Source organism: Somniosus microcephalus, chromosome 6, assembly GCF_052327205.1.
Source record: "Somniosus microcephalus isolate GS21.2 chromosome 6, FLI_Smic_1.0, whole genome shotgun sequence".
NCBI lineage: Eukaryota > Metazoa > Chordata > Chondrichthyes > Squaliformes > Somniosidae > Somniosus > Somniosus microcephalus.
The window spans coordinates 280976768-281002037 of record NC_140992.1 but is presented as its reverse complement, the minus strand read 5'-3'; the positions used below and the strand labels follow the sequence as shown (position 1 = coordinate 281002037).

At 52.7% G+C, this 25270-nt stretch overlaps 1 protein-coding gene across 3 annotated transcripts in view; it reads left to right on the top strand.

Moving 5' to 3' along the window:
- galns (galactosamine (N-acetyl)-6-sulfatase) overlaps positions 1-25270 on the top strand; it is a 114666-nt gene that overhangs the window by 17799 nt on the left and 71597 nt on the right. For 2 of the 3 annotated variants that reach the window (XM_085991944.1, XM_085991942.1), the window contains exons 4-6: positions 3738-3804; positions 7889-8016; positions 8629-8768. In XM_085991944.1, coding sequence (XP_085848070.1) covers positions 3738-3804; positions 7889-8016; positions 8629-8768 — 335 coding nt within the window. The remainder of the gene's footprint in view (positions 1-3737; positions 3805-7888; positions 8017-8628; positions 8769-25270) is intronic. The other variant, XM_085991945.1, reaches the window with a different exon arrangement.

Sequence of the window (25270 nt, the reverse complement as noted above, 5' to 3'; positions counted from 1 at the left end):
CATGCGCCTGCTGCCCTTGTCCTTCTAGGTGGAAGAGGTCGTGGGTTTGGGAAGTGCTGCCGAAGAAGCCTTGGCGAGTTGCTGCAGTGCATCTTGTAGATGGTACACACTGCAGCCACGGTACGCCAGTGATGGAGGGAGTGAATGTTTAAGGTGGTGGATGGGGTGCCAATCAAGCGGGCTGCTTTGTCCTGGACGGTGTCGAGCCTCTTGAGTGTTGTTGGAGCTGCACTCATCCAGGCAAGTGGAGAGTATTCCATTACACTCCTGACTTGTGCCTTGTAGATGGTGGAAAGGCTTTGGGGAGTCAGGAGGTGAGAGCCACGCCACAGAATACCTAGCCTCTGATCTGCTCTTGTTGCCACAGTATTTATGTGGCTGGTCCAGTTAAGCTTCTGGTCAATGGTGACCCCCCCCAGGATGTTGATTGTGGGGGATTCGGTGATGGTAATGCCATTGAATGTCATGGGGAGGTGGTTAACTCTCGCTTGTTGGAGATAGCCATTGCCTGGCACTTCTGTGGCGCGAATGTTACCTGCCACTTATCAGCCCAAGCCTGAACGTTGTCCAAGTCTTTGTTGCATGCGGGCATGGACTGCTTCATTATCTGAGGAGTTGTGAATGGCGCTGAACACTGTGTAGTCATCAGCGAACATCCCCATTTCTGACCTTATGTTGGAGGGAAGGTCATTGATGAAGCAGCTGAAAATGTTTGGGCCTAGGACACTGCCCTGAGGAACTCCTGCAGCAATGTCCTGGGGCTGTGATGATTGACCTTCAACCACCACAACCATCTTCCTTTGTGCTCGGTATGACTCCAGCCAGTGGAGCGTTTTCCCCCCGATTCCCATTGGCTTCAGTTTTACTAGGGCTCCTTGATGCCAGACTCGGTCAAATGCTGCCTTAATGTCAAGGGCAGTCACTCTCATCTCACCTCTGGAATTCAGCTCCTTTGTCCATGTTTGGACCAAGGCTGTAATGAGGTCGGGAGCCTAATGGTCTTGGCGGAACCCAAACAGGGCATCGGTGAGCAGGTTATTGGTGAGTAAGTGCCGCTTGATAGCACTGTCGATGACACCTTCCATCACTTTGCTGATGATTGAGAGTAGACTGATGGGGCGGTAATTGGCCGGGTTGGATTTGTCCTGCTTTTTGTGGACAGTACATACCTGGGCAGTTTTCCACATTGTCGGGTAGATGCCAGTGTTGTAGCTGTTGCTTGGCTAGAGGCGCGGCTAGTTCTGGAGCACAAGTCTTCAGCACAATAGCCGGGATGTTGTCGGGGCCCACAGCCTCTGCTGTATCCAGTGCGCTCAGCTGTTTCTTGATACCACGTGGAGTAAATCGAATTGGTTGAAGACTAGCTTCTGTGATGGTGGGGACCTCGGGAGGAGGCCGATATGGATCATTCACTTGGCACTTCTGGCTGAAGTTGGTTGCAAACGCTTCAGCCTTGTCTTTTGCACTCACATGTTGGGCTCCACCATCATTGAAGATGGGGATATTCTTGGAGCCTCCTCTCCCCATTAGTTGTTTAATGGTCCACCACCATTCACGACTGGATGTGGCAGGACTGCAGAGCTTTGATCTGATCCGTTGATTGTGGGATCGCTTAGCCCTGTCTATAGCATGCTGTTTCCACTTTTTAGCATGCATGTAGTCCTGTGTTGCAGCTTCCCCAGGTTGGCACCTCATTTTTAGTTACACCTGGTGCTGCTCCTGGCATGTTCTTCAACACTCCTTGTTGAACCAAGGTTGGTCCCCTGGCTTGGTGATAATGGTTCTAATGATGCCAGGCTAACTGGTCTGTAGTTCCCCGTTTTCTCTCTCCCTCTCTTAAATAGTGGGGTTACATTTGCTACCTTCCAATCCATGTGAACCGTTCTAGAATCTATGGAATTTTGGAAAATGACAACCAATGCATCCACTATTTCTATAGCCACCTCTTTCAAAACCCTAAGATGAAGGCCATCAGGTCCAGGGGATTTATCGGCTTTCAGTCCCATTAATTTCTCCAGTACGTACTATTTTCTTACTAATACTAATTTCTTTCAGTTCCTTACTCTCGCTAGACCATTGGTTCTCCACTATTTCCGGGAAGTTTTTTGTGTCTTCCATGAAGACAGACACCATGGGGGCGATTTTGCCAGCCCTGGGGAGGCGGGACTGCCGGGAAAATGGCAGAATCTGGGGGCGGGTACCCATCCCGCCTCCGTGCCATCTTCCCAGGAGGCAGGTACCCGACCCGCGCTGCGCTGGGTCCCGTCTCCTGGAGGCGGGAAGGGGATTACAGCCACTTAACTGCTTGTTAACAGGTAGTTAAGAGGATTATCCCCATTTTTCCATCAGAGGTGCGGGCTTCTTGACGTCGGGAAACCCCGCCAGGGTCAGCAAGGCGAGCAGTGGGTCTGCAGGGGTCAGAGGGGTCCAAAAGTGCGCTGTGGAGATGAGTGATGGGTGCAAGTCTGAAGAGGTAAGTATGTGAGGTGAGTGAAAAGTGATAGAAAAAGTTTACTTACCTTTGTTTCTTCCTGCAGGCTTCAATCGTTGGGGATCTGGAAGCTCCGGCATCTCACTGGCAGAGATGACAGAATGGCTGCTGCATTCTCCGATGCAACAACCATCTGCTTTCTGTTCAGAAAAGAGGTTTGGTGAGCCTTGAGTACAAGAACTCACCAAACAACAGAGAATGTCAGCGTTTGACAACTTCTCAAAGCTGTCAAACGATGACAATTTATCTGTCAAAAGGTTTTGACAGATGAAACGTCATACGCTGATGTTCTCTGTCACCGGCTTCCCCTTAAAGGGTCTGCTCAGTCCACTGGGCGGGCTTAACAAGGTCAATCAAGGGAAAATAGCGTGGGTTGGCCACAGGTCGATGGAGGCGGGACTAAAACCCGACAAGCAGCAGTCCCGCCTCCAACACACCCCCATTGGCAAAAATCACCCCAGTATTTGTTTAAATTCTCTGCCATTTCCTTATTCATTATAATTTCTCAGCCTGTAAGGGACCCACATTTACTTTCACTAATCTTTCCCTTTTTACATACCTATAGAAGCTTTTACAGTCTTTTTATGTCTCTCGTTAGTTTACTCTCTTATCTATTTTCCCTTTCTTTATCAATTTCTTGGTCCTCCTTTGCTGAATTCTAAAATCCTCCCAATCCTCAGGCTTACTCTTTTTTGGCAACATTATACGTCTCTTCCTTTGATCTAATACTATCTTTAACTTCTCTTGTTAGCCACGGTTGGACCACTTTTCCTGTGGGGTTTTTGTGCCTTAAAGGAATATATTTGTTGTAAATTATGTATTATTTCTTTAAATGCTAGCCATTGCTTGTCTACCGTCATACCTTTTAATGTAGTTTCCCAATCTACATTAGCCAACTTGCCCCTCATACCTACGTAGTTTGCTTTGTTTAGATTTAAGACCCTCGTTTTGGATTTAACTAAATCACTGACAAACTCAATATGAAATTCTATCATATTATGGTCACTCTTCCCTAAAGGCCCCTTTACTACAGGGTTATTAATTAACCCTTTCTCATAGCACAATACTAGATCCATCCCCTACTCTCCTCTCCCCATCTCTCCCTTCCTTTCCCACTCCCCTCCCCTCAGTCCCACACCAGCAATCCTGCTCTGTGGGGTTATCAGTCTGAGGCAGTATATATTCAGGCAATGCACACTGTTAGAATTCAATGCAGAAAGTAGCTAAGTGTCTGATTCTCACACAGGTATTACGAAGAGTTTGAGATTGATTTAAAAACGGGAGAGTCCAACCTCACTCAGATCTACTTACAGGTAACAGCGACGTTTCCATGATTACTAATGACCCACAAAGGATCCTGTTTGTAAAACAAGTGGGGACAGGGAGCGAGGATGGGATCCTTTGCTGAGCTGCCGAACCTGCTCACTGAGCTGCTGAATTCGGTCGCTGAACTGCTGAAACCGGTGCTGCCAAACCCGGTGACTGAGGTGCCGACCCCGGTGACTGAGGTGCCGACCCCGGTGACTGAGGTGCCGAACCCGGTGACTGAGGTGCCGAACCCGGTGACTGAGGTGCCGAACCCGGTGACTGAGGTGCCGAACCCGGTGACTGAGGTGCCGAACCCGGTGACTGAGGTGCCGAACCCGGTGACTGAGGTGCCGAACCCGGTGACTGAGGTGCCGAACCCGGTGTCTGAGGTGCCGAACCCGGTGTCTGAGGTGCCGAACCCGGTGATTGAGGTGCCAACCCGGTGACTGAGGTGCTGAACTCAGTGATTGAGGTGCCGACCCGGTGACTGAGGTGCCGAACTCGGTGATTGAGGTGGTGACTGAGGTGCCGAACCCAGTGATTGAGGTGCCGAACCCGGTGACTGAGGTGCCGAACCCGGTGACTGAGGTGGTGACTGAGGTGCCGAACTCGGTGATTGAGGTGCCGAACCCGGTGATTGAGGTGCCGACCCGGTGACTGAGGTGCCAAACCCGGTGACTGAGGTGCCGACCCGGTGACTGAGGTGCCGACCCGGTGACTGAGGTGCCGAACCCGGTGACTGAGGTGCCGAACCCGGTGACTGAGGTGCCGAACCCGGTGACGCTGGTTTCTCTGAGGGAGTTTTGTGACCAGGACTTTCCTGTACCTGCTCCTATCCGGGGTGTGGTTGGCGGAAGCTCAGGTTTTCGACACACCCAGCCTTGGGGGGCTGTGTCACCACAGCAGGGATGGTGGGTCTGTGGGTCACAGTGCGGGGAGGAGAGGGACTGTGGGTCACAGTGCAGGGAGGAGAGGGACTGTGGGGAACAGGGTTGGGGTAGGGGGCTGTAGGAGGAGCTGGGACCGAGCATTCAGGACATTAGATCAGTTGGCAGCCCTGGTCAGAGGGCCAGATATTGGGTGGTGAATTCCTCCCCGCCCGCCCCCGTCACCCCCATTTGGAACATAGGACTAGGAGGAGGCCATTCAGCTGCTCGAGCCTGTTTCACCATTCAATTAGATTATATCTGATCTGTATCTTAACTCCCATTAGCCTGTGGTCTGTTGGCGCAGCCTGCGTCCTGTATACTGGCTGCTCCCTGATTGACCTTAAAGCCTTGAGTTTAAAGATAGAGTTTATTCCCTTCGATCATCATGTTATTTAGTGAGATAGCCAGGCGGATTTCATAGAATCATCGAATGGTTACAGCATGGAAGAAGGCCATTCGGCACATCGAGCCCATGCCAGCCCTCTGCAAGAGCACTTCAGCTAGTCCCACTCTCCCGCCCTTTCCCTGTAGCCCTGCAAATTTCTTTCCTTCAGATACTTATCCAACTCCCTTTTGAAAGACGTGATTGATTCTGCCTCCACCACCCTTTCAGGCAGTGCATTCCAGATCATAACCACTTGCTGCGTAAAAAAGTTTTTTCTTACGTCGCCTTTGGTTCTTCTGCCAATCACCTTAAATCTGTGTCCTCTGGTTCTTGACCCTTCCGCCAATGGGGACAGTTTCTCTCTCTCTACTCTGTCCAGACCCCTCATGATTTTGAACACCTCTATCAAATCTCCTCTCAACCTTCTCTGCTCCAAGGAGAACAACCCCAGCTTCTCCAGTCTATCAATGTAACTGAAGTCCCTCATCCCTGGAATCATTCTCGTGAATCTTTTCTGCACCCTCTCTAAGGCCTTCACATCCTTCCTAAAGTGTGGTGCCCAGAATTGGACACAATACTCCAGTTGGGGCCGAACCAGTGTTTTATAAAGATTTATCATAATTTCCACACTTTTGTACTCTATGCCTCTATTTATGAAGCCCAGGATCCCATAAGCCTTTTTAACTGCTTTCTCTACCTGCCCTGCCACCTTCAACGATTTGTGCACACATACCCCCAGGTCTCTCTGTTCATGCACCCCCTTTAGTTTATATTTCCTCTCCTCATTCTTTCTACTAAAATGTATCACTTCACACTTTTCTGCGTTAAATTTCATCTGCCACGTGTCTGTCCATTCCACCAGCTTGCCTATGTCCTCTTGAAGTCTATCACTATCCTCCTCACTGTTCACTATACTTCCAAGTTTTGTGTCATCTGCAAATTTTGAAATTGTGCCCTGTACACACAGGTCTGAGTCATTAATATATATCAAGAGAAGCAGTGGTCCTAGAACCGGCCCCTGGGGACCACCACTGTGTACCTTCCTCCAGTCAGAAAACAACCGCTCACCACTACTCTCTGTTTCCTGTCACTCAGCCAATTCCGTATCCATGCTGCCACTGTCCCTTTCATTCCATGGACTTTAACTTTACTGGCAAGCCTATTATGTGGCACTTTGTCAAACACCTTTTGGAAATCCATGTACACCACGTCAACCGCATTACCCTCATCAACCCTCTCTGTTACCTCATCAAAAAACTCAATCAAGTTAGTTAAACACAATTTGCCTTTAACAGATCTGTGCTGGCTTTCCTTAATTAATCCACACTTGCCCAAGTGAATGTTCATTTTGTCCCTGATTACTGTTTGTAAAAGCTTCCCACTGCCGAGGTCAAACTGACTGGCCTGCTGGGTTTATTTTTACACCCTTTTTTGAACAATGGTGTAACATTTGCAATTCTCCAGTCCTCTGGCACCACCCCCGTATCTAAGGAGGATTGGATTATGGCCAGTACCTCCGCGAGTTCTGCCCTCAATCCCCTCAGCATCCTAGGATGCATCCCATCCGCTCCCGGTGATTTATCTACTTTAAGTACAGCCAGCCTTTCTAATACCTCTTTTTTTATCCTATCAAGTATCTCCACCACCTCCTCCTTCACTATGTCTATTACAGCATCCTCTTCCTTGGTGAAGACAGGTGCAAAGTACTCATTTTATACCTCAGCCATACCCTCTGCCTCCATGCGTAGGTCTCCTTTTTGGTCCCTAATCGGCCCCACCCTGCCATTCTATTCTCATACCCTCTCTTTGCCCCTCTTATTTTCTTTTTCAATTCTCCTCTGACCTTTCTATATTTGGCCTGATCCTCAGATGTATTTGGAACCTGACCTCTGTCATACCCGCTCTTTTTCTGCTTCATCGTACTCTCTCTCTTTCATCATCCAGGGGGCTCTGACTTTAGTTGCCCTGCCTTTCCCCTCTAGTGGGAATGTACCTCGACTGTACCTGAACTATTTCCTCTTTAAAGGCAGCCCATTGTTCCATTACAGTTTTGCCTGCCAGTCTTTGATTCCAGTTTACCCAGGCCAGATTCATTCTCATCCCACTGAAATTGGTCTTCCTCCAGTTAAGTATTTTTACTCTAGATTGCTCCCGGTTCTTTTCCATAGCTAATCTAAACCTTATGATACTATGATCACTGTTCCCTAAATGTTCACCTACTGACACTTGCTCCACTTGACCCACCTCATTCCCCAGAACCAGATCCAGCAATGCCTCTCCCCTCGTCAGGAAAGTTCTCCTGAACACACTTCAGAAATTCTTCCCCTTCTCTGCCCTTTACACTATTACGATCCCAGTCTATATTAGGATAGTTGAAGTCCTCCATTATTACTACTGTATAGTTTAATTTCTGTTCTTTCCTTTACTTGGTTTCAAACTGCTGGTCGGTTTTGGCCGGAGTGAGAAGAGGGGAAGACGTTTTATGTTGATTCCTGTCCTCGCTGGTGATGTGACTGAAGGAGCGACTCACACGGACACACAATCTGCTCACACCATCCAAACACCGCACTAGCACATCATACGCTGAATTACTTTGTGATGCAGTGACTGTTGTGCTGAGGGCAGGCAGGAGTCTCGGTCCAGTGTGGGGGTCCGTCCCTGCAGGCAGGAATCTCGGTCCAGTGTGAGGGTCAGTCCCTGCTGGCTGCAGGCAGGGTCTGGTGCAGGTGTGTCTTGGTCTAGTCAGTTTTCTAATGATGTCTCTTGGTGCCATAGGAAGCACTCAGGTTTATCGGGCGACAGGCTGCGAGAAAGCAGAACTTCTTCCTTTATTGGGCTGTTGATGCAACTCACGCTCCAGTCTATGCATCGGCGACTTTCCTGGGAACAAGTCAGAGAGGCTTGTAAGTACTGGTCAGTGTGTTCTATTTAAGCCATGGCAATGCTAAGCTACAGGAATATTGTGGTTCGACAGTCAGTGTGAGGCCCCAAGGGCCATTCGTAACTGTGAGCTTTCTGTGCAGACTCGGTGATCTGATATTTGCACCAGATTTGCAGCAAGCTGGCGAGTAGACCTGTCACTCGATGCTAGGATGCTTCCCACTTGACGCAGATATCCCTGCAGGCTAGTGCAGGTTGGTACGAGCATGACACGCAGTGAACTTTTAGCCTTGCTCTGTACTGGTCAGATGTGTGGTTGTCGCTGGTTAAACCCCAGCAGCACCCCCACGTATACTTTGGGGGTCTGTACACCTTAGCTCAGACAGCCGCACCTAAACTCCCTGGACTTGGGGAAGTGAGGTGAGAGTGCGGCGAGTGCAGTTTTCACAGGCACTGTAACCGTGTGGCTTTCTCAGTGGTGTGGTTTGGAGTTGGGGGTTTCATCATTTCCCAGGCACCCAACTGACCAATAAACAACAATCCAGCCTAATCTGCTGCCAGTGTGAGCTGTGAAATGGATGCTGTTGACTGCAGACTTTGTTTAGATTGTAACGTTGTGTTTGGACCATTTCCAGGTACGGGGATGCAGTGCGTGAGATAGATGACAGCATTGGGAAAATCCTAAAGGAGCTCCACACACAGGGCATCGCCAACAACACATTTGTGTTTTTCACATCGGATAATGGAGCCGCACTGATCTCAGCCCCCAACCAAGGTGGGTTCACCTGGTGACAGGTAGCAGAACAGGTGTAGGCAGCACAGGTGACACATTGAATGGGGCGTCTCTCCCTCTCCCCGTATGTGTTATGAATTCAGGTTTGCTGTAGATAACTTAGAATCATAGAATGATACAGCACAGAAGGAAGCCATTCGGCTTGTCGTACCTGCGCCGGCTCTTTGGTAGAGCTATCCAGTTAATTCCACTCCCCCATTCTTTCCCCATAGCCCTACAAATTTTTCCCCTTCAAGTATTTATCCCACATTACAACAGTGACTACACTCCAAAAGTACTTCATTGGCTGTAAAGCGCTTTGAGACGTCCGGTGGTCGTGAAAGGCGCTATATAAATGCAAGTCTTTCTTTCAATTCCCTTATGAAAGTTATTGAATCTGTTTCCACCATCCTTTAAGGCAGTGCATTTCAGATCTCATCTCCCCTCTGGTTCTTTTGCCACTTATCTTATATCCGTGTCCTCTGGTTACTGACTTCCTGGGTTCAGAGGCATCACTCGCTCTCAGAGGATTGGGAAATTTTTAGAAACCAGCAAAGGATGACTAAAAAAAAATAAAGAGGGAGAAGATAGATTATGAAAGTAAACTAACAAAAAATATAAAAGCAGACAGTAAGAGCTTCAACAGGTATATAAAAGGGAAGAGAGTAGCTAAAGTAAACGTTGGTCCATTAGAGGATGGGACTGGGAAATTAATAATGGGAAACGGAAATGGCAGAGACTTCGAACAAATATTTTTGTAGAAGACACTAAAAGCATCCCAGTAATAATTGATAATCAAGGGGCTATAGGGAGGGAGGAACTTAAAACAATGACTATCACTAGAGAAAAGTACTAAGCAAACTAATGGGACTAAAGGCTGACAAGTCCCCTGGACATGATGGCCTGCATCCTAGGGTCTTAAAAGAAGTGGCTACAGAGTTAGTGGATGCGTTGGTTGTAATCTACCAAAATTCCCTGGATTCTGGAGAGGTCCCAGCGGATTGGAAAACCGCAAATGTAACGCCCCTATTCAAGAAAGGAGGGAGGCAAAAAGCAGGAAACTGTAGGCCAGTTAGCCTAACATCTGTCATTGGGAAAATGCTGGAATCAATTATTCTTCTTTCTTCGGCAGTCCCTCGGAACCGAGGATGACTTGCTTCCACATTAAAAATGAGTTCGCAGGTGACTGATGAGTCCAATGCGGGACCTACAGTCTCTGTCACAGCTGGGGCAGACGGTGGTTGAAGGGGTGCTTGGGTTGACTTGCGCTGCCTGCGCTTGGCTTCCGCTTGCTACTGGCGAAGAGACTCGAGGTGTTCGGCGCCTTCCCAGATGCTTCTCCTCCACTTTGTGCGGTCTTGGGCCAGGGATTCCCAGGTGTCGGTGGGGATGTTACACTTTTTCAAGGAGGCTTTGAGGGTGTCCTTGAAGCGTTTCCTCTGCCCACCTGGGGCTCTCTTGCCGTGTCGGAGCTCCGAGTAGAGCGCTTGTTTTGGGAGTCTCGTATCGGGCATGCAGACAATGTGACCCGTCCATCGGAGCTGATTGAGCGTGGTCAAACCTTCGATGCTGGGGATGTTGGCCTGAGCAAGAACACTGACGTTGGTGCGCCTATCCTGCCAATGGATTTGCAGGATCTTGCGGAGGCAGCGTTGGTGGTACCTCTCCAGTGATTTGAGGTGCCTGCTGTACATGGTCCATGTCTCTGAGGCATACAGCAGGGCGGGTATCACTGCTGCTCTGTAGACCATGAGCTTAGTGCCGGGTTTGAGGTCCTGGTCTTCAAACACTCTCTTCCTCAGGCGACCGAAGGCTGCACTGGCACACTGAAGGTGGTGTTGGACTTCGTCATCGACGTCTGCCCATGTTGACAGTAGGCTCCCGAGGTATGGAAAGTGGTCCACGTTGTCCAAGGCCTTGTCGTGGATTTTGATAATCGGCGGGCAGTACTGTGTGGCGGGGGCAGGTTGGTAGAGGACCTTTGTCTTACGCATGTTTAGTGTAAGGCCCACGCTCTCATACGCTTCGGTGAAGGTGTTGACGATCGTTTGGAGTTTGACCTCCGAGTGAGCGCAGATGCAAGCGTCATCTGCATACTGTAATTCGACGACAGAGGATGGGACGACCTTGGATCTGGACTGGAGGCGACGGAGGTTGAACAGTTTCCCATTTGTTCTGCAAATTAGCTCCACTCCAGCGGGGAGCTTACTGAGGGTGAGATGGAGCATTGCAGCAAGGAAGATCGAGAAGAGCATTAGTGCATAGAAACATATAAGATAGGAGCAGGAATAGGCCATTCGGCCCCTCGAGCCTGCTCCGCCATTCAGTGAGATCATGACTGATCATCCAAATTCAGTACCCTGTCCCTGCCTTCTCCCCATATCCCTTGATCCCTTTAGCCTTAAGAAATATATCCAACTCCTTGAATACATTTAATGAATTGGCCTCCACTGCCTTCTGTGGTAGAGAATTCCACAGGTTCACCACTCTCTGGGTGAAGAAATTCCTCCTCATCTCTGTCCTAAATGGCTTACCCCTTATCCTTATACTGTGACCCCTGGTTCTGGACTCCCCCGCCATTGGGAACATCCTTCCTGCATCTAGTCTGTCCAGTCCTGTTAGAATTTTATAAGTTTCAATGAGATCCCCTCTCATTCTTCTAAACTCCAGCGAATATAAGCCCAATCGACCCAATCTCTCCTCATACGTTATTCCTGCCATCCCAGGTATCAGTCTGGTGAATCTTCGCTGCACTCCCTCCATGGCAAGAACATCCTTCCTCAGATAAGGCGACCAAAACTGCACACAATACTCAAGGTGTGGTCTCACCAAGGCCCTGTACAACTGCAGCAAGACATCCTTGTTCTTGTACTCGAACCCTCTCGCTACGAAGGCCAACATACCATTTGCCTTCTTAACCGCCTGTTGCACCTGCATGCTTACCTTCAGCGACTGGTGCACAAGGACACCCAGGTCTCGTTGCACTTCCCCTTCTCCCAATCTATTGCCGTTCAGATAATAATCTGCCTTCCTGTTTTTGCCACCAAAGTGGATAACCTCGCATTTATCCACATTATACTGCATCTGCCATGCTTCTGCCCAAATCACCCAACCTGTCCAAATCATAGTGGAGTTTCTCTGCATCCTCCTCACAGCACACACGCCCACCCAGCTTTGTGTCGTCTGCAAACTTGGAGATATTACATCTAGTTCCCTCATCTAGATCATTAATATATATTGTGAATAACTGGGGTCCTAGGACCGATCCCTGCGGTACCCCACTAGTCACTGCCTGCCACTTGGAAAAAGAGCCGTTTATTCCAACTCTCTGCTTCCTGTCCGCCAACCAATTCTCTATCCAAGTCAGTACCTTGCCCCCAATCCCATGTGCTTTAACTTTACACGCTAATCTCTTATGCGGGACCTTATCGAAAGCCTTCTGAAGTCCAAATACACCACATCCACTGGTTCTCCCTTATCTATTCTACCAGTTACATCCTCAAAAAATTCCAGTAGATTAGTCGAGCACGATTTACCTTTTGTAAATCCATGTTGACTTTGTCCGATCCTGTCACTGTTTTCCAAGTGCTCTGCTATTACATCTTTTATAATGGACTCTAGCATTTTCCCCACTACCAATGTCAGACTTACCGGTCTATAATTCCCTGTTTTCTCTCTACCACCTTTTTTGAATAGTGGGGTAACATTAGCTACCCTCCAATTCATGGGAACTGTTCCAGAGTCTATAGAATTTTGGAAGATGATCAGCAATGCATCTACTATTTCTAGGGCCACTTCCTTAAGTACCCTAGGATGTAGATTATCAGGCCCTGGGGATTTATCGGCCTTCAATCCCATCAATTTCCCTAACACCGGGGTGGGGGGCAGATCGGGGGGTGCGGGGTGGGGGAGTTTACCCAGGGTGCAGTGTGCGGGATGGGGGAGTTTACCCAGGGTATAGTGTGTGGGGTGGGGGAGTTTACCCAGGGTATAGTGTGCGGGGTGGGGGAGTTTACCCAGGGTATAGTGTGTGGGGTGGGGGAGTTTACCCAGGGTATAGTGTGCGGGATGGGGGAGTTTACCCAGGGTATAGTGTGTGGGGTGGGGGAGTTTACCCAGGGTATAGTGTGCGGGGTGGGGGAGTTTACCCAGGGTATAGTGTGTGGGGTGGGGGAGTTTACCCAGGGTATAGTGTGTGGGGTGGGGGAGTTTACCCAGGGTATAGTGTGCGGGGTGGGGGAGTTTACCCAGGGTATAGTGTGCGGGGTGGGGGAGTTTACCCAGGGTATAGTGTGGGGTGAGGGAGTTTACCCAGGGTATAGTGTGCGGGATGAGGGAGTTTACCCAGGGTATAGTGTGTGGGGTGAGGGAGTTTACCCAGGGTATAGTGTGCGGGTTGGGGGAGTTTACCCAGGGTATAGTGGGTAAATTTTGGACGGACAAATAAGGCAAGGGAATACACAATGAGTGGTAGGACCCTAGGAAGTACAGAGGGTCAGAGGGACCTTGGTGTACATGTACATAGATCCCTGAAGGCAGCGGAACAGGTAGATAAGGTGGTTAAAAAGGCATATGTGATACTTGCCTTCATTAGCCGAGGCATAGAATATAAGAGCAGGGAGGTTATGATGGAGCTGTACAAAACGCTGGTGAGGCCACAGCTGGAGTACTGTGTGCAGTTCTGGTCGCCTCACTATAGGAAGGATGTGATTGCTTTGGAGAGGGTGCAGAGAAGATTCACCAGGATGTTACCTGGGATGGAGCGCCTCAGCTATGAAGAAAGACTAAACAGGCTGGGGTTGTTTTCCTTGGAGCAAAGAAGGCTGAGGGGGGACCTGATTGAGGTATACAAAATGATGAGGGGCATAGATAGGGTAGACAAAGAGGAACTTTTCCCCTTAGTAGGGGGGTCAATAACAAGGGGGCATAGATTCAGGGTAAGGGGCAGGAGATTCAGAGGGGATTTGAGGAGGAACTTTTTCACCCAGAGGGTGGTTGGAATGTGGAACTCAATGCCCAAAAGGGTGGTAGAGGCAGGAACCCTCACAACATTCAAGAAGCATTTGGATGAGCACTTGGAATGCCATTGCATACAAGGCTATGGACCAAATGCTGGAAAATGGGATTAGACTGGACAGGGATGGATGGGCGGCGCAGACACGATGCGCCGAAGGGCCTCTTTCTGTGCTGTAAAACTCTATGACTCTATAGTGTGTGGGGTGAGGGAGTTTACTCAGGGTATAGTGTGTGGGGTGAGGGAGTTTACCCAGGGTGTAGTGTGCGGGGTGAGGGAGTTTACCCAGGGTATAGTGTGGGGTGGGGGAGTTTACCCAGGGTATAGTGTGCGGGCTGGGGGAGTTTACCCAGGGTATAGTGTGCGGGGTGGGGGAGTTTACCCAGGGTATAGTGTGCGGGCTGGGGGAGTTTACCCAGGGTATAGTGTGCGGGGTGGGGGCGTTTACCCCGGGTATAGTGTGTGGGGTGAGCGAGTTTACCCAGGGTATAGTGTGTGGGGTGAGGGAGTTTACCCAGGGTATAGTGTGCGGGGTGGGGGAGTTTACCCAGGGTGCAGTGTGTGGTGTGAGGGAGTTTACCCAGGGTATAGTGTGTGGGGTGAGGGAGTTTACCCAGGGTATAGTGTGCGGGGTGGGGGAGTTTACCCAGGGTATAGTGTGCGGGGTGGGGGAGTTTACCCAGGGTATAGTGTGTGGGGTGGGGGAGTTTACCCAGGGTATAGTGTGCGGGGTGAGGGAGTTTACCCAGGGTATAGTGTGTGGTGTGAGGGAGTTTACCCAGGGTATAGTGTGTGGGGTGGGGGAGTTTACCCAGGGTATAGTGTGCGGGGTGAGGGAGTTTACCCAGGGTATAGTGTGTGGGGTGGGGGAGTTTACCCAGGGTATAGTGTGCGGGGTGGGGGAGTTTACCCAGGGTATAGTGTGCGGGGTGAGGGAGTTTACCCAGGGTATAGTGTGTGGGGTGGGGGAGTTTACCCAGGGTATAGTGTGTGGGGTGGGGGAGTTTACCCAGGGTATAGTGTGCGGGGTGGGGGAGTTTACCCAGGGTATAGTGTGCGGGGTGGGGGAGTTTACCCAGGGTATAGTGTGTGGTGTGAGGGAGTTTACCCAGGGTATAGTGTGCGGGGTGAGGGAGTTTACCCAGGGTATAGTGTGTGGGGTGGGGGAGTTTACCCAGGGTATAGTGTGCGGGGTGGTGGAGTTTACCCAGGGTATAGTTTGCGGGGTGGGGGAGTTTACCCAGGGTATGGTGTGCGGGGTGGGGGAGTTTACCCAGGGTATAGTGTGCGGGGTGAGGGAGTTTACCCAGGGTATAGTGTGTGGGGTGAGGGAGCGTACCCAGGGTATAGTTTGCGGGGTGCGGGAGTTTACCCAGGGTATAGTTTGCGGGGTGGGGGAGTTTACCCAGGGTATGGTGTGCGGGGTGGGGGAGTTTACCCAGGGTATAGTGTGTGGGGTGAGGGAGTTTACCCAGGGTATAGTGTGCGGGGTGGGGGAGTTTACCCAGGGTATAGTGTGTGGGGTGGGGGAGTTTACCCAGGGTATAGGGTGCGGGGTGCGGGAGTTTACCCAGGGTATAGTTTGCGGGGTGCGGGAGTTTACCCAGGGTATAGTGTGTGGGGTGAGGGTGTTTACCCAGGGTATAGTGTGTGGGGTGAGGGAGTTTACCCAGGGTATAGTGTGTGGGGTGGGGGAGTTTACCCAGGGTATAGTGTGTGGGGTGGGGGAGTTTACCCAGGGTATAATGTGTGGGGTGGGGGAGTTTACCCAGGGTATAGTTTGCGGGGTGCGGGAGTTTACCCAGGGTATAGTGTGCGGGGTGAGGGAGTTTACCCAGGGTATAGTGTGTGGTGTGAGGGAGTTTACCCAGGGTATAGTGTGTGGGGTGGGGGAGTTTACCCAGGGTATAGTGTGCGGGGTGAGGGAGTTTACCCAGGGTATAGTGTGTGGGGTGGGGGAGTTTACCCAGGGTATAGTGTGCGGGGTGGGGGAGTTTACCCAGGGTATAGTGTGCGGGGTGAGGGAGTTTACCCAGGGTATAGTGTGTGGGGTGGGGGAGTTTACCCAGGGTATAGTGTGTGGGGTGGGAGTTTATCCAGGGTATAGTGTGTGGGGTGGGGGAGTTTACCCAGGGTATAATGTGTGGGGTGAGGGAGTTTACCCAGGGTATAGTGTGTGGGGTGGGGGAGTTTACCCAGGGTATAGTGTGTGGGGTGAGGGAGTTTACCCAGGGTATAGTGTGTGGGGTGGGGGAGTTTACCCAGGGTATAATGTGTGGGGTGGGGGAGTTTACCCAGGGTATAGTGTGTGGGGTGGGGGAGTTTACCCAGGGTATAGTGTGCGGGGTGAGGGTGTTTACCCAGGGTATAGTCTGTGGGGTGAGGGAGTTTACCCAGGGTATAGTGTGTGGGGTGGGGGAGTTTACCCAGGGTATAGTGTGTGGGGTGAGGGAGTTTACCCAGGGTATAGTGTGTGGGGTGAGGGTGTTTACCCAGGGTATAGTGTGTGGGGTGAGGGAGTTTACCCAGGGTATAGTGTGTGGGGTGGGGGAGTTTACCGAGGGTATAGTGTGTGGGGTGGGGGAGTTTACCCAGGGTATAATGTGTGGGGTGAGGGAGTTTACCCAGGGTATAGTTTGCGGGGTGCGGGAGTTTACCCAGGGTATAGTGTGTGGGGTGGGGGAGTTTACCCAGGGTATAGTGTGTGGGGTGAGGGTGTTTACCCAGGGTATAGTGTGTGGGGTGAGGGAGTTTACCCAGGGTATAGTGTGTGGGGTGGGGGAGTTTACCCAGGGTATAATGTGTGGGGTGAGGGAGTTTACCCAGGGTATAGTGTGTGGGGTGGGGGAGTTTACCCAGGGTATAGTGTGTGGGGTGGGGGAGTTTACCCAGGGTATAGTGTGTGGGGTGGGGGAGTTTACCCAGGGTATAGTGTGCGGGGTGAGGGTGTTTACCCAGGGTATAGTCTGTGGGGTGAGGGAGTTTACCCAGGGTATAGTGTGTGGGGTGAGGGAGTTTACCCAGGGTATAGTGTGTGGGGTGAGGGAGTTTACCCAGGGTATAGTGTGCGGGGTGAGGGTGTTTACCCAGGGTATAGTGTGCGGGGTGAGGGAGTTTACCCAGGGTATAGTGTGTGGGGTGGGGGAGTTTACCCAGGGTATAGTGTGTGGGGTGAGGGAGTTTACCCAGGGTATAGTGTGCGGGGTGAGGGAGTTTACCCAGGGTATAGTGTGCGGGGTGGGGGAGTTTACCCAGGGTATAGTGTGCGGGGTGAGGGAATTTACCCAGGGTATAGAGTGCGGGGTGGGGGAGTTTACCCAGGGTATAGTGTGTGGGGTGGGGGAGTTTACCCAGGGTATAGTGTGCGGGGTGGGGGAGTTTACCCAGGGTATAGTGTGCGGGGTGAGGGAGTTTACCCAGGGTATAGTGTGCGGGGTGGGGGAGTTTACCCAGGGTGTAGTGTGCGGGGTGGGGGAGTTTACCCAGGGTATAGTGTGTGGGAGTTTACCCAGGGTATAGTGTGTGGGGTGGGGGAGTTTACCCAGGGTATAATGTGTGGGGTGAGGGAGTTTACCCAGGGTATAGTGTGTGGGGTGAGGGAGTTTACCCAGGGTATAGTGTGCAGGGTGAGGGAGTTTACCCAGGGTATAGTGTGTGGGAGTTTACCCAGGGTATAGTGTGTGGGGTGGGGGAGTTTACCCAGGGTATAGTGTATGGGGTGAGGGAGTTTACCCAGGGTATAGTGTGCGGGGTGAGGGAATTTACCCAGGGTATAGTGTGCGGGGTGGGGGAGTTTACCCAGGGTATAGTGTATGGGGTGGGGGAGTTTACCCAGGGTATAATGTGTGGGGTGAGGGAGTTTACCCAGGGTATAGTGTGCGGGGTGGGGGAGTTTACCCAGGGTATAGTGTGTGGGGTGGGGGAGTTTACCCAGGGTATAATGTGTGGGGTGGGGGAGTTTACCCAGGGTATAGTTTGCGGGGTGCGGGAGTTTACCCAGGGTATAGTGTGTGGGGTGAGGGTGTTTACCCAGGGTATAGTGTGTGGGGTGAGGGAGTTTACCCAGGGTATAGTGTGTGGGGTGAGGGAGTTTACCCAGGGTATAATGTGTGGGGTGGGGGAGTTTACCCAGGGTATAATGTGTGGGGTGGGGGAGTTTACCCAGGGTATAGTGTGTGGGGTGGGGGAGTTTACCCAGGGTATAGTGTGCGGGGTGAGGGAGTTTACCCAGGGTATAGTGTGGGGTGAGGGAGTTTACCCAGGGTATAGTGTGCGGGGTGGGGGAGTTTACCCAGGGTATAGTGTGTGGGGTGGGGGAGTTTACCCAGGGTATAATGTGTGGGGTGAGGGAGTTTACCCAGGGTATAGTGTGTGGGGTGGGGGAGTTTACCCAGGGTATAGTGTGTGGGGTGAGGGAGTTTACCCAGGGTATAGTGTGTGGGGTGGGGGAGTTTACCCAGGGTATAATGTGTGGGGTGGGGGAGTTTACCCAGGGTATAGTGTGTGGGGTGGGGGAGTTTACCCAGGGTATAGTGTGCGGGGTAAGGGTGTTTACCCAGGGTATAGTCTGTGGGGTGAGGGAGTTTACCCAGGGTATAGTGTGTGGGGTGGGGGAGTTTACCCAGGGTATAGTGTGTGGGGTGAGGGAGTTTACCCAGGGTATAGTGTGCGGGGTGAGGGAGTTTACCCAGGGTATAGTGTGCGGGGTGGGGGAGTTTACCCAGGGTATAGTGTGCGGGGTGAGGGAATTTACCCAGGGTATAGTGTGCGGGGTGGGGGAGTTTACCCAGGGTATAGTGTGTGGGGTGGGGGAGTTTACCCAGGGTATAGTTTGCGGGGTGCGGGAGTTTACCCAGGGTATAGTGTGTGGGGTGAGGGTGTTTACCCAGGGTATAGTGTGTGGGGTGAGGGAGTTTACCCAGGGTATAGTGTGTGGGGTGGGGGAGTTTACCGAGGGTATAGTGTGTGGGGTGGGGGAGTTTACCCAGGGTATAATGTGTGGGGTGAGGGAGTTTACCCAGGGTATAGTTTGCGGGGTGCGGGAGTTTACCCAGGGTATAGTGTGTGGGGTGGGGGAGTTTACCCAGGGTATAGTGTGTGGGGTGAGGGTGTTTACCCAGGGTATAGTGTGTGGGGTGAGGGAGTTTACCCAGGGTATAGTGTGTGGGGTGGGGGAGTTTACCCAGGGTATAATGTGTGGGGTGAGGGAGTTTACCCAGGGTATAGTGTGTGGGGTGGGGGAGTTTACCCAGGGTATAGTGTGTGGGGTGGGGGAGTTTACCCAGGGTATAGTGTGTGGGGTGGGGGAGTTTACCCAGGGTATAGTGTGCGGGGTGAGGGTGTTTACCCAGGGTATAGTCTGTGGGGTGAGGGAGTTTACCCAGGGTATAGTGTGTGGGGTGAGGGAGTTTACCCAGGGTATAGTGTGTGGGGTGAGGGAGTTTACCCAGGGTATAGTGTGCGGGGTGAGGGTGTTTACCCAGGGTATAGTGTGCGGGGTGAGGGATTTTACCCAGGGTATAGTGTGTGGGGTGGGGGAGTTTACCCAGGGTATAGTGTGTGGGGTGAGGGAGTTTACCCAGGGTATAGTGTGCGGGGTGAGGGAGTTTACCCAGGGTATAGTGTGCGGGGTGGGGGAGTTTACCCAGGGTATAGTGTGCGGGGTGAGGGAATTTACCCAGGGTATAGTGTGCGGGGTGGGGGAGTTTACCCAGGGTATAGTGTGTGGGGTGGGGGAGTTTACCCAGGGTATAGTGTGCGGGGTGGGGGAGTTTACCCAGGGTATAGTGTGCGGGGTGGGGGAGTTTACCCAGGGTATAGTGTGCGGGGTGAGGGAATTTACCCAGGGTATAGTGTGCGGGGTGAGGGAGTTTACCCAGGGTATAGTGTGCGGGGTGGGGGAGTTTACCCAGGGTGTAGTGTGCGGGGTGGGGGAGTTTACCCAGGGTATAGTGTGTGGGAGTTTACCCAGGGTATAGTGTGTGGGGTGGGGGAGTTTACCCAGGGTATAATGTGTGGGGTGAGGGAGTTTACCCAGGGTATAGTGTGTGGGTGAGGGAGTTTACCCAGGGTATAGTGTGCAGGGTGAGGGAGTTTACCCAGGGTATAGTGTGTGGGAGTTTACCCAGGGTATAGTGTGTGGGGTGGGGGAGTTTACCCAGGGTATAGTGTATGGGGTGAGGGAGTTTACCCAGGGTATAGTGTGCGGGGTGAGGGAATTTACCCAGGGTATAGTGTGCGGGGTGGGGGAGTTTACCCAGGGTATAGTGTATGGGGTGGGGGAGTTTACCCAGGGTATAATGTGTGGGGTGAGGGAGTTTACCCAGGGTATAGTGTGCGGGGTGGGGGAGTTTACCCAGGGTATAGTGTGCGGGGTGAGGGAGTTTACCCAGGGTATAGTGTGCGGGGTGGGGGAGTTTACCCAGGGTATAGTGTGCGGGGTGAGGGAATTTACCCAGGGTATAGTGTGTGGGGTGAGGGAGTTTACCCAGGGTATAGTGTGTGGGGTGGGGGAGTTTACCCAGGGTATAGTGTGCGGGGTGAGGGAGTTTACCCAGGGTATAGTGTGTGGGGTGGGGGAGTTTACCCAGGGTGCAGTGTGCGGGGTGGGGGAGTTTACCCAGGGTATAGTGTGCGGGATGAGGGAGTTTACCCAGGGTATAGTGTGCGGGGTGGGGGAGTTTACCCAGGGTATAGTGTGTGGGGTGGGGGAGTTTACCCAGGGTATAGTGTGTGGGGTGGGGGAGTTTACCCAGGGTATAGTGTGCGGGGTGGGGGAGTTTACCCAGGGTATAGTGTGCGGGGTGGGGGAGTTTACCCAGGGTATAGTGTATGGGGTGAGGGAGTTTACCCAGGGTATAGTGTGCGGGGTGAGGGAATTTACCCAGGGTATAGTGTGCGGGGTGGGGGTGTTTACCCAGGGTATAGTGTGCGGGGTGAGGGAATTTACCCAGGGTATAGTGTGCGGGGTGAGGGAGTTTACCCAGGGTATAGTGTGCGGGGTGGGGGAGTTTACCCAGGGTATAGTGTGTGGGGTGAGGGAGTTTACCCAGGGTATAGTGTGTGGGGTGGGGGAGTTTACCCAGGGTATAGTGTGCGGGGTGAGGGAGTTTACCCAGGGTATAGTGTGTGGGTTGGGGGAGTTTACCCAGGGTATAGTGTGCGGGGTGGGGGAGTTTACCCAGGGTATAGTGTGCAGGGTGAGGGAGTTTACCCAGGGTGTAGTGTGCGGGTTGGGGGGGTTTACCCAGGGTATAGTGTGCGGGGTGGGGGAGTTTACCCAGGGTATAGTGTGTGGGGTGAGGGAGTTTACCCAGGGTGTAGTGTGCGGTGTAGGGGAGTTTACCCAGGGTATAGTGTGCGGGGTGAGGGAGTTTACCCAGGGTGTAGTGTACGGGGTGGGGGAGTTTACCCAGGGTATAGTGTGCGGGTTGGGGGAGTTTACCCAGGGTATAGTGTGCGGGGTGAGGGAGTTTACCCAGGGTATAGTGTGCGGGTTGGGGGAGTTTACCCAGGGTATAGTGTGCGGGTTGGGGGAGTTTACCCAGGGTATAGTGTGCGGGGTGAGGGAGTTTACCCAGGGTATAGTGTGCGGGGTGGGGGAGTTTACCCAGGGTATAGTGTGCGGGGTGGGGGAGTTTACCCAGGGTATAGTGTGCAGGGTGAGGGAGTTTACCCAGGGTATAGTGTGCGGGGTGAGGGAGTTTACCCAGGGTATAGTGTGTGGGGTGAGGGAGTTTACCCAGGGTATAGTGTGTGGGGTGAGGGAGTTTACCCAGGGTATAGTGTGCGGGGTGGGGGAGTTTACCCAGGGTATAGTGTGTGGGGTGAGGGAGTTTACCCAGGGTATAGTGTGTGGGGTGAGGGAGTTTACCCAGGGTATAGTGTGCGGGGTGAGGGAGTTTACCCAGGGTATAGTGTGTGGGGTGGGGGAGTTTACCCAGGGTATAGTGTGTGGGGTGGGGGAGTTTACCCAGGGTATAGTGTGCAGGGTGAGGGAGTTTACCCAGGGTATAGTGTGCAGGGTGAGGGAGTTTACCCAGGGTATAGTGTGTGGGGTGAGGGAGTTTACCCAGGGTATAGTGTGCGGGGTGGGGGAGTTTACCCAGGGTATAGTGTGTGGGGTGAGGGAGTTTACCCAGGGTATAGTGTGTGGGGTGAGGGAGTTTACCCAGGGTATAGTGTGCAGGGTGAGGGAGTTTACCCAGGGTATAGTGTGCAGGGTGAGGGAGTTTACCCAGGGTATAGTGTGCGGGGTGGGGGAGTTTACCCAGGGTATAATGTGCGGGGTGGGGGAGTTTACCCAGGGTATAGTGTGCAGGGTGAGGGAGTTTACCCAGGGTATAGTGTGTGGGGTGAGGGAGTTTACCCAGGGTATAGTGTGCGGGGTGAGGGAGTTTACCCAGGGTATAGTGTGCGGGGTGAGGGAGTTTACCCAGGGTATAGTGTGCGGGGTGGGGGAGTTTACCCAGGGTATAGTGTGCGGGGTGGGGGAGTTTACCCAGGGTATAGTGTGCGGGGTGGGGGAGTTTACCCAGGGTATAGTGTGCGGGGTGAGGGAGTTTACCCAGGGTATAGTGTGCGGGGTGGGGGAGTTTACCCAGGGTATAGTGTGCGGGGTGGGGGAGTTTACCCAGGGTATAGTGTGTGGGGTGAGGGAGTTTACCCAGGGTATAGTGTGCGGGGTGGGGGAGTTTACCCAGGGTATAGTGTGCGGGGTGAGGGAGTTTACCCAGGGTATAGTGTGCGGGGTGGGGGAGTTTACCCAGGGTATAGTGTGTGGGGTGAGGGAGTTTACCCAGGGTATAGTGTGTGGGGTGAGGGAGTTTACCCAGGGTATAGTGTGCGGGGTGGGGGAGTTTACCCAGGGTATAGTGTGCGGGGTGGGGGAGTTTACCCAGGGTATAGTGTGCGGGGTGAGGGAGTTTACCCAGGGTATAGTGTGCGGGGTGGGGGAGTTTACCCAGGGTATAGTGTGTGGGGTGAGGGAGTTTACCCAGGGTATAGTGTGTGGGGTGAGGGAGTTTACCCAGGGTATAGTGTGCAGGGTGAGGGAGTTTACCCAGGGTATAGTGTGCAGGGTGAGGGAGTTTACCCAGGGTATAATGTGCGGGGTGGGGGAGTTTACCCAGGGTATAGTGTGCGGGGTGGGGGAGTTTACCCAGGGTATAGTGTGTGGGGTGGGGGAGTTTACCCAGGGTATAGTGTGTGGGGTGGGGGAGTTTACCCAGGGTGCAGTGTGTGGGGTGAGGGAGTTTACCCAGGGTATAGTGTGCGGGGTGAGGGAGTTTACCCAGGGTATAGTGTGCGGGGTGAGGGAGTTTACTCAGGGTATAGTGTGTGGGGTGAGGGAGTTTACTCAGGGTATAGTGTGTGGGGTGAGGGAGTTTACCCAGGGTATAGTGTGCGGGGTGAGGGAGTTTACCCAGGGTGCAGTGTGTGGGGTGAGGGAGTTTACCCAGGGTATAGTGTGCGGGGTGAGGGAGTTTACCCAGGGTATAGTGTGCGGGGTGAGGGAGTTTACCCAGGGTACAGTGTGCGGGGTGGGGGAGTTTACCCAGGGTATAGTGTGCGGGGTGGGGGAGTTTACCCAGGGTATAGTGTGCGGGGTGAGGGAGTTTACCCAGGGTATAGTGTGTGGGGTGGGGGAGTTTACCCAGGGTATAGTGTGCGGGGTGGGGGAGTTTACCCAGGGTATAGTGTGTGGGGTGAGGGAGTTTACCCAGGGTATAGTGTGTGGGGTGAGGGAGTTTACCCAGGGTATAGTGTGCAGGGTGAGGGAGTTTACCCAGGGTATAGTGTGCAGGGTGAGGGAGTTTACCCAGGGTATAATGTGCGGGGTGGGGGAGTTTACCCAGGGTATAGTGTGCGGGGTGGGGGAGTTTACCCAGGGTATAGTGTGTGGGGTGGGGGAGTTTACCCAGGGTATAGTGTGTGGGGTGGGGGAGTTTACCCAGGGTATAGTGTGCGGGGTGCGGGAGTTTACCCAGGGTATAGTGTGCGTGGTGAGGGAGTTTACCCAGGGTGCAGTGTGCGGGGTGAGGGAGTTTACCCAGGGTATAGTGTGCGGGGTGAGGGAGTTTACCCAGGGTATAGTGTGTGGGGTGGGGGAGTTTACCAGGGTATAGTGTGCGGGGTGGGGGAGTTTACCCAGGGTATAGTGTGCGGGGTGAGGGAGTTTACCCAGGGTATAGTGTGTGGGGTGAGGGAGTTTACCCAGGGTATAGTGTGCGGGGTGGGGGAGTTTACCCAGGGTATAGTGTGTGGGGTGGGGGAGTTTACCCAGGGTATAGTGTGCGGGGTGAGGGAGTTTACCCAGGGTATAGTGTGTGGGGTGAGGGAGTTTACCCAGGGTATAGTGTGCGGGGTGGGGGAGTTTACCCAGGGTATAGTGTGTGGGGTGAGGGAGTTTACCCAGGGTATAATGTGTGGGGTGAGCGAGTTTACCCTGGGTATAGTGTGCGGGGTGAGGGAGTTTACCCAGGGTATAGTGTGTGGGGTGGGGGAGTTTACCCAGGGTATAGTGTGCGGGGTGGGGGAGTTTACCCAGGGTATAGTGTGTGGGGTGGGGGAGTTTACCCAGGGTATAGTGTGCAGGGTGGGGGAGTTTACCCAGGGTATAGTGTGCAGGGTGAGGGAGTTTACCCAGGGTATAGTCTGTGGGGTGAGGGAGTTTACCCAGGGTGTAGTGTGTGGAGTGGGGGAGTTTACCCAGGGTATAGTGTGCGGGGTGAGGGAGTTTACCCAGGGTATAGTGTGTGGGGTGAGGGAGTTTACCCAGGGTATAGTGTGTGGGGTGAGGGAGTTTACCCAGGGTATAGTGTGTGGGGTGGGGGAGTTTACCCAGGGTATAGTGTATGGGGTGAGGGAGTTTACCCAGGGTATAGTGTGTGGGGTGGGGGAGTTTACCCAGGGTATAATGTGTGGGGTGAGGGAGTTTACCCAGGGTATAGTGTGCGGGGTGGGGGAGTTTACCCAGGGTATAGTGTGCGGGGTGAGGGAGTTTACCCAGGGTATAGTGTGCGGGGTGGGGGAGTTTACCCAGGGTATAGTGTGCGGGGTGAGGGAATTTACCCAGGGTATAGTGTGTGGGGTGAGGGAGTTTACCCAGGGTATAGTGTGTGGGGTGGGGGAGTTTACCCAGGGTATAGTGTGCGGGGTGAGGGAGTTTACCCAGGGTATAGTGTGTGGGGTGGGGGAGTTTACCCAGGGTGCAGTGTGCGGGGTGGGGGAGTTTACCCAGGGTATAGTGTGCGGGATGAGGGAGTTTACCCAGGGTATAGTGTGCGGGGTGGGGGAGTTTACCCAGGGTATAGTGTGTGGGGTGGGGGAGTTTACCCAGGGTATAGTGTGTGGGGTGGGGGAGTTTACCCAGGGTATAGTGTGCGGGGTGGGGGAGTTTACCCAGGGTATAGTGTGCGGGGTGGGGGAGTTTACCCAGGGTATAGTGTATGGGGTGAGGGAGTTTACCCAGGGTATAGTGTGCGGGGTG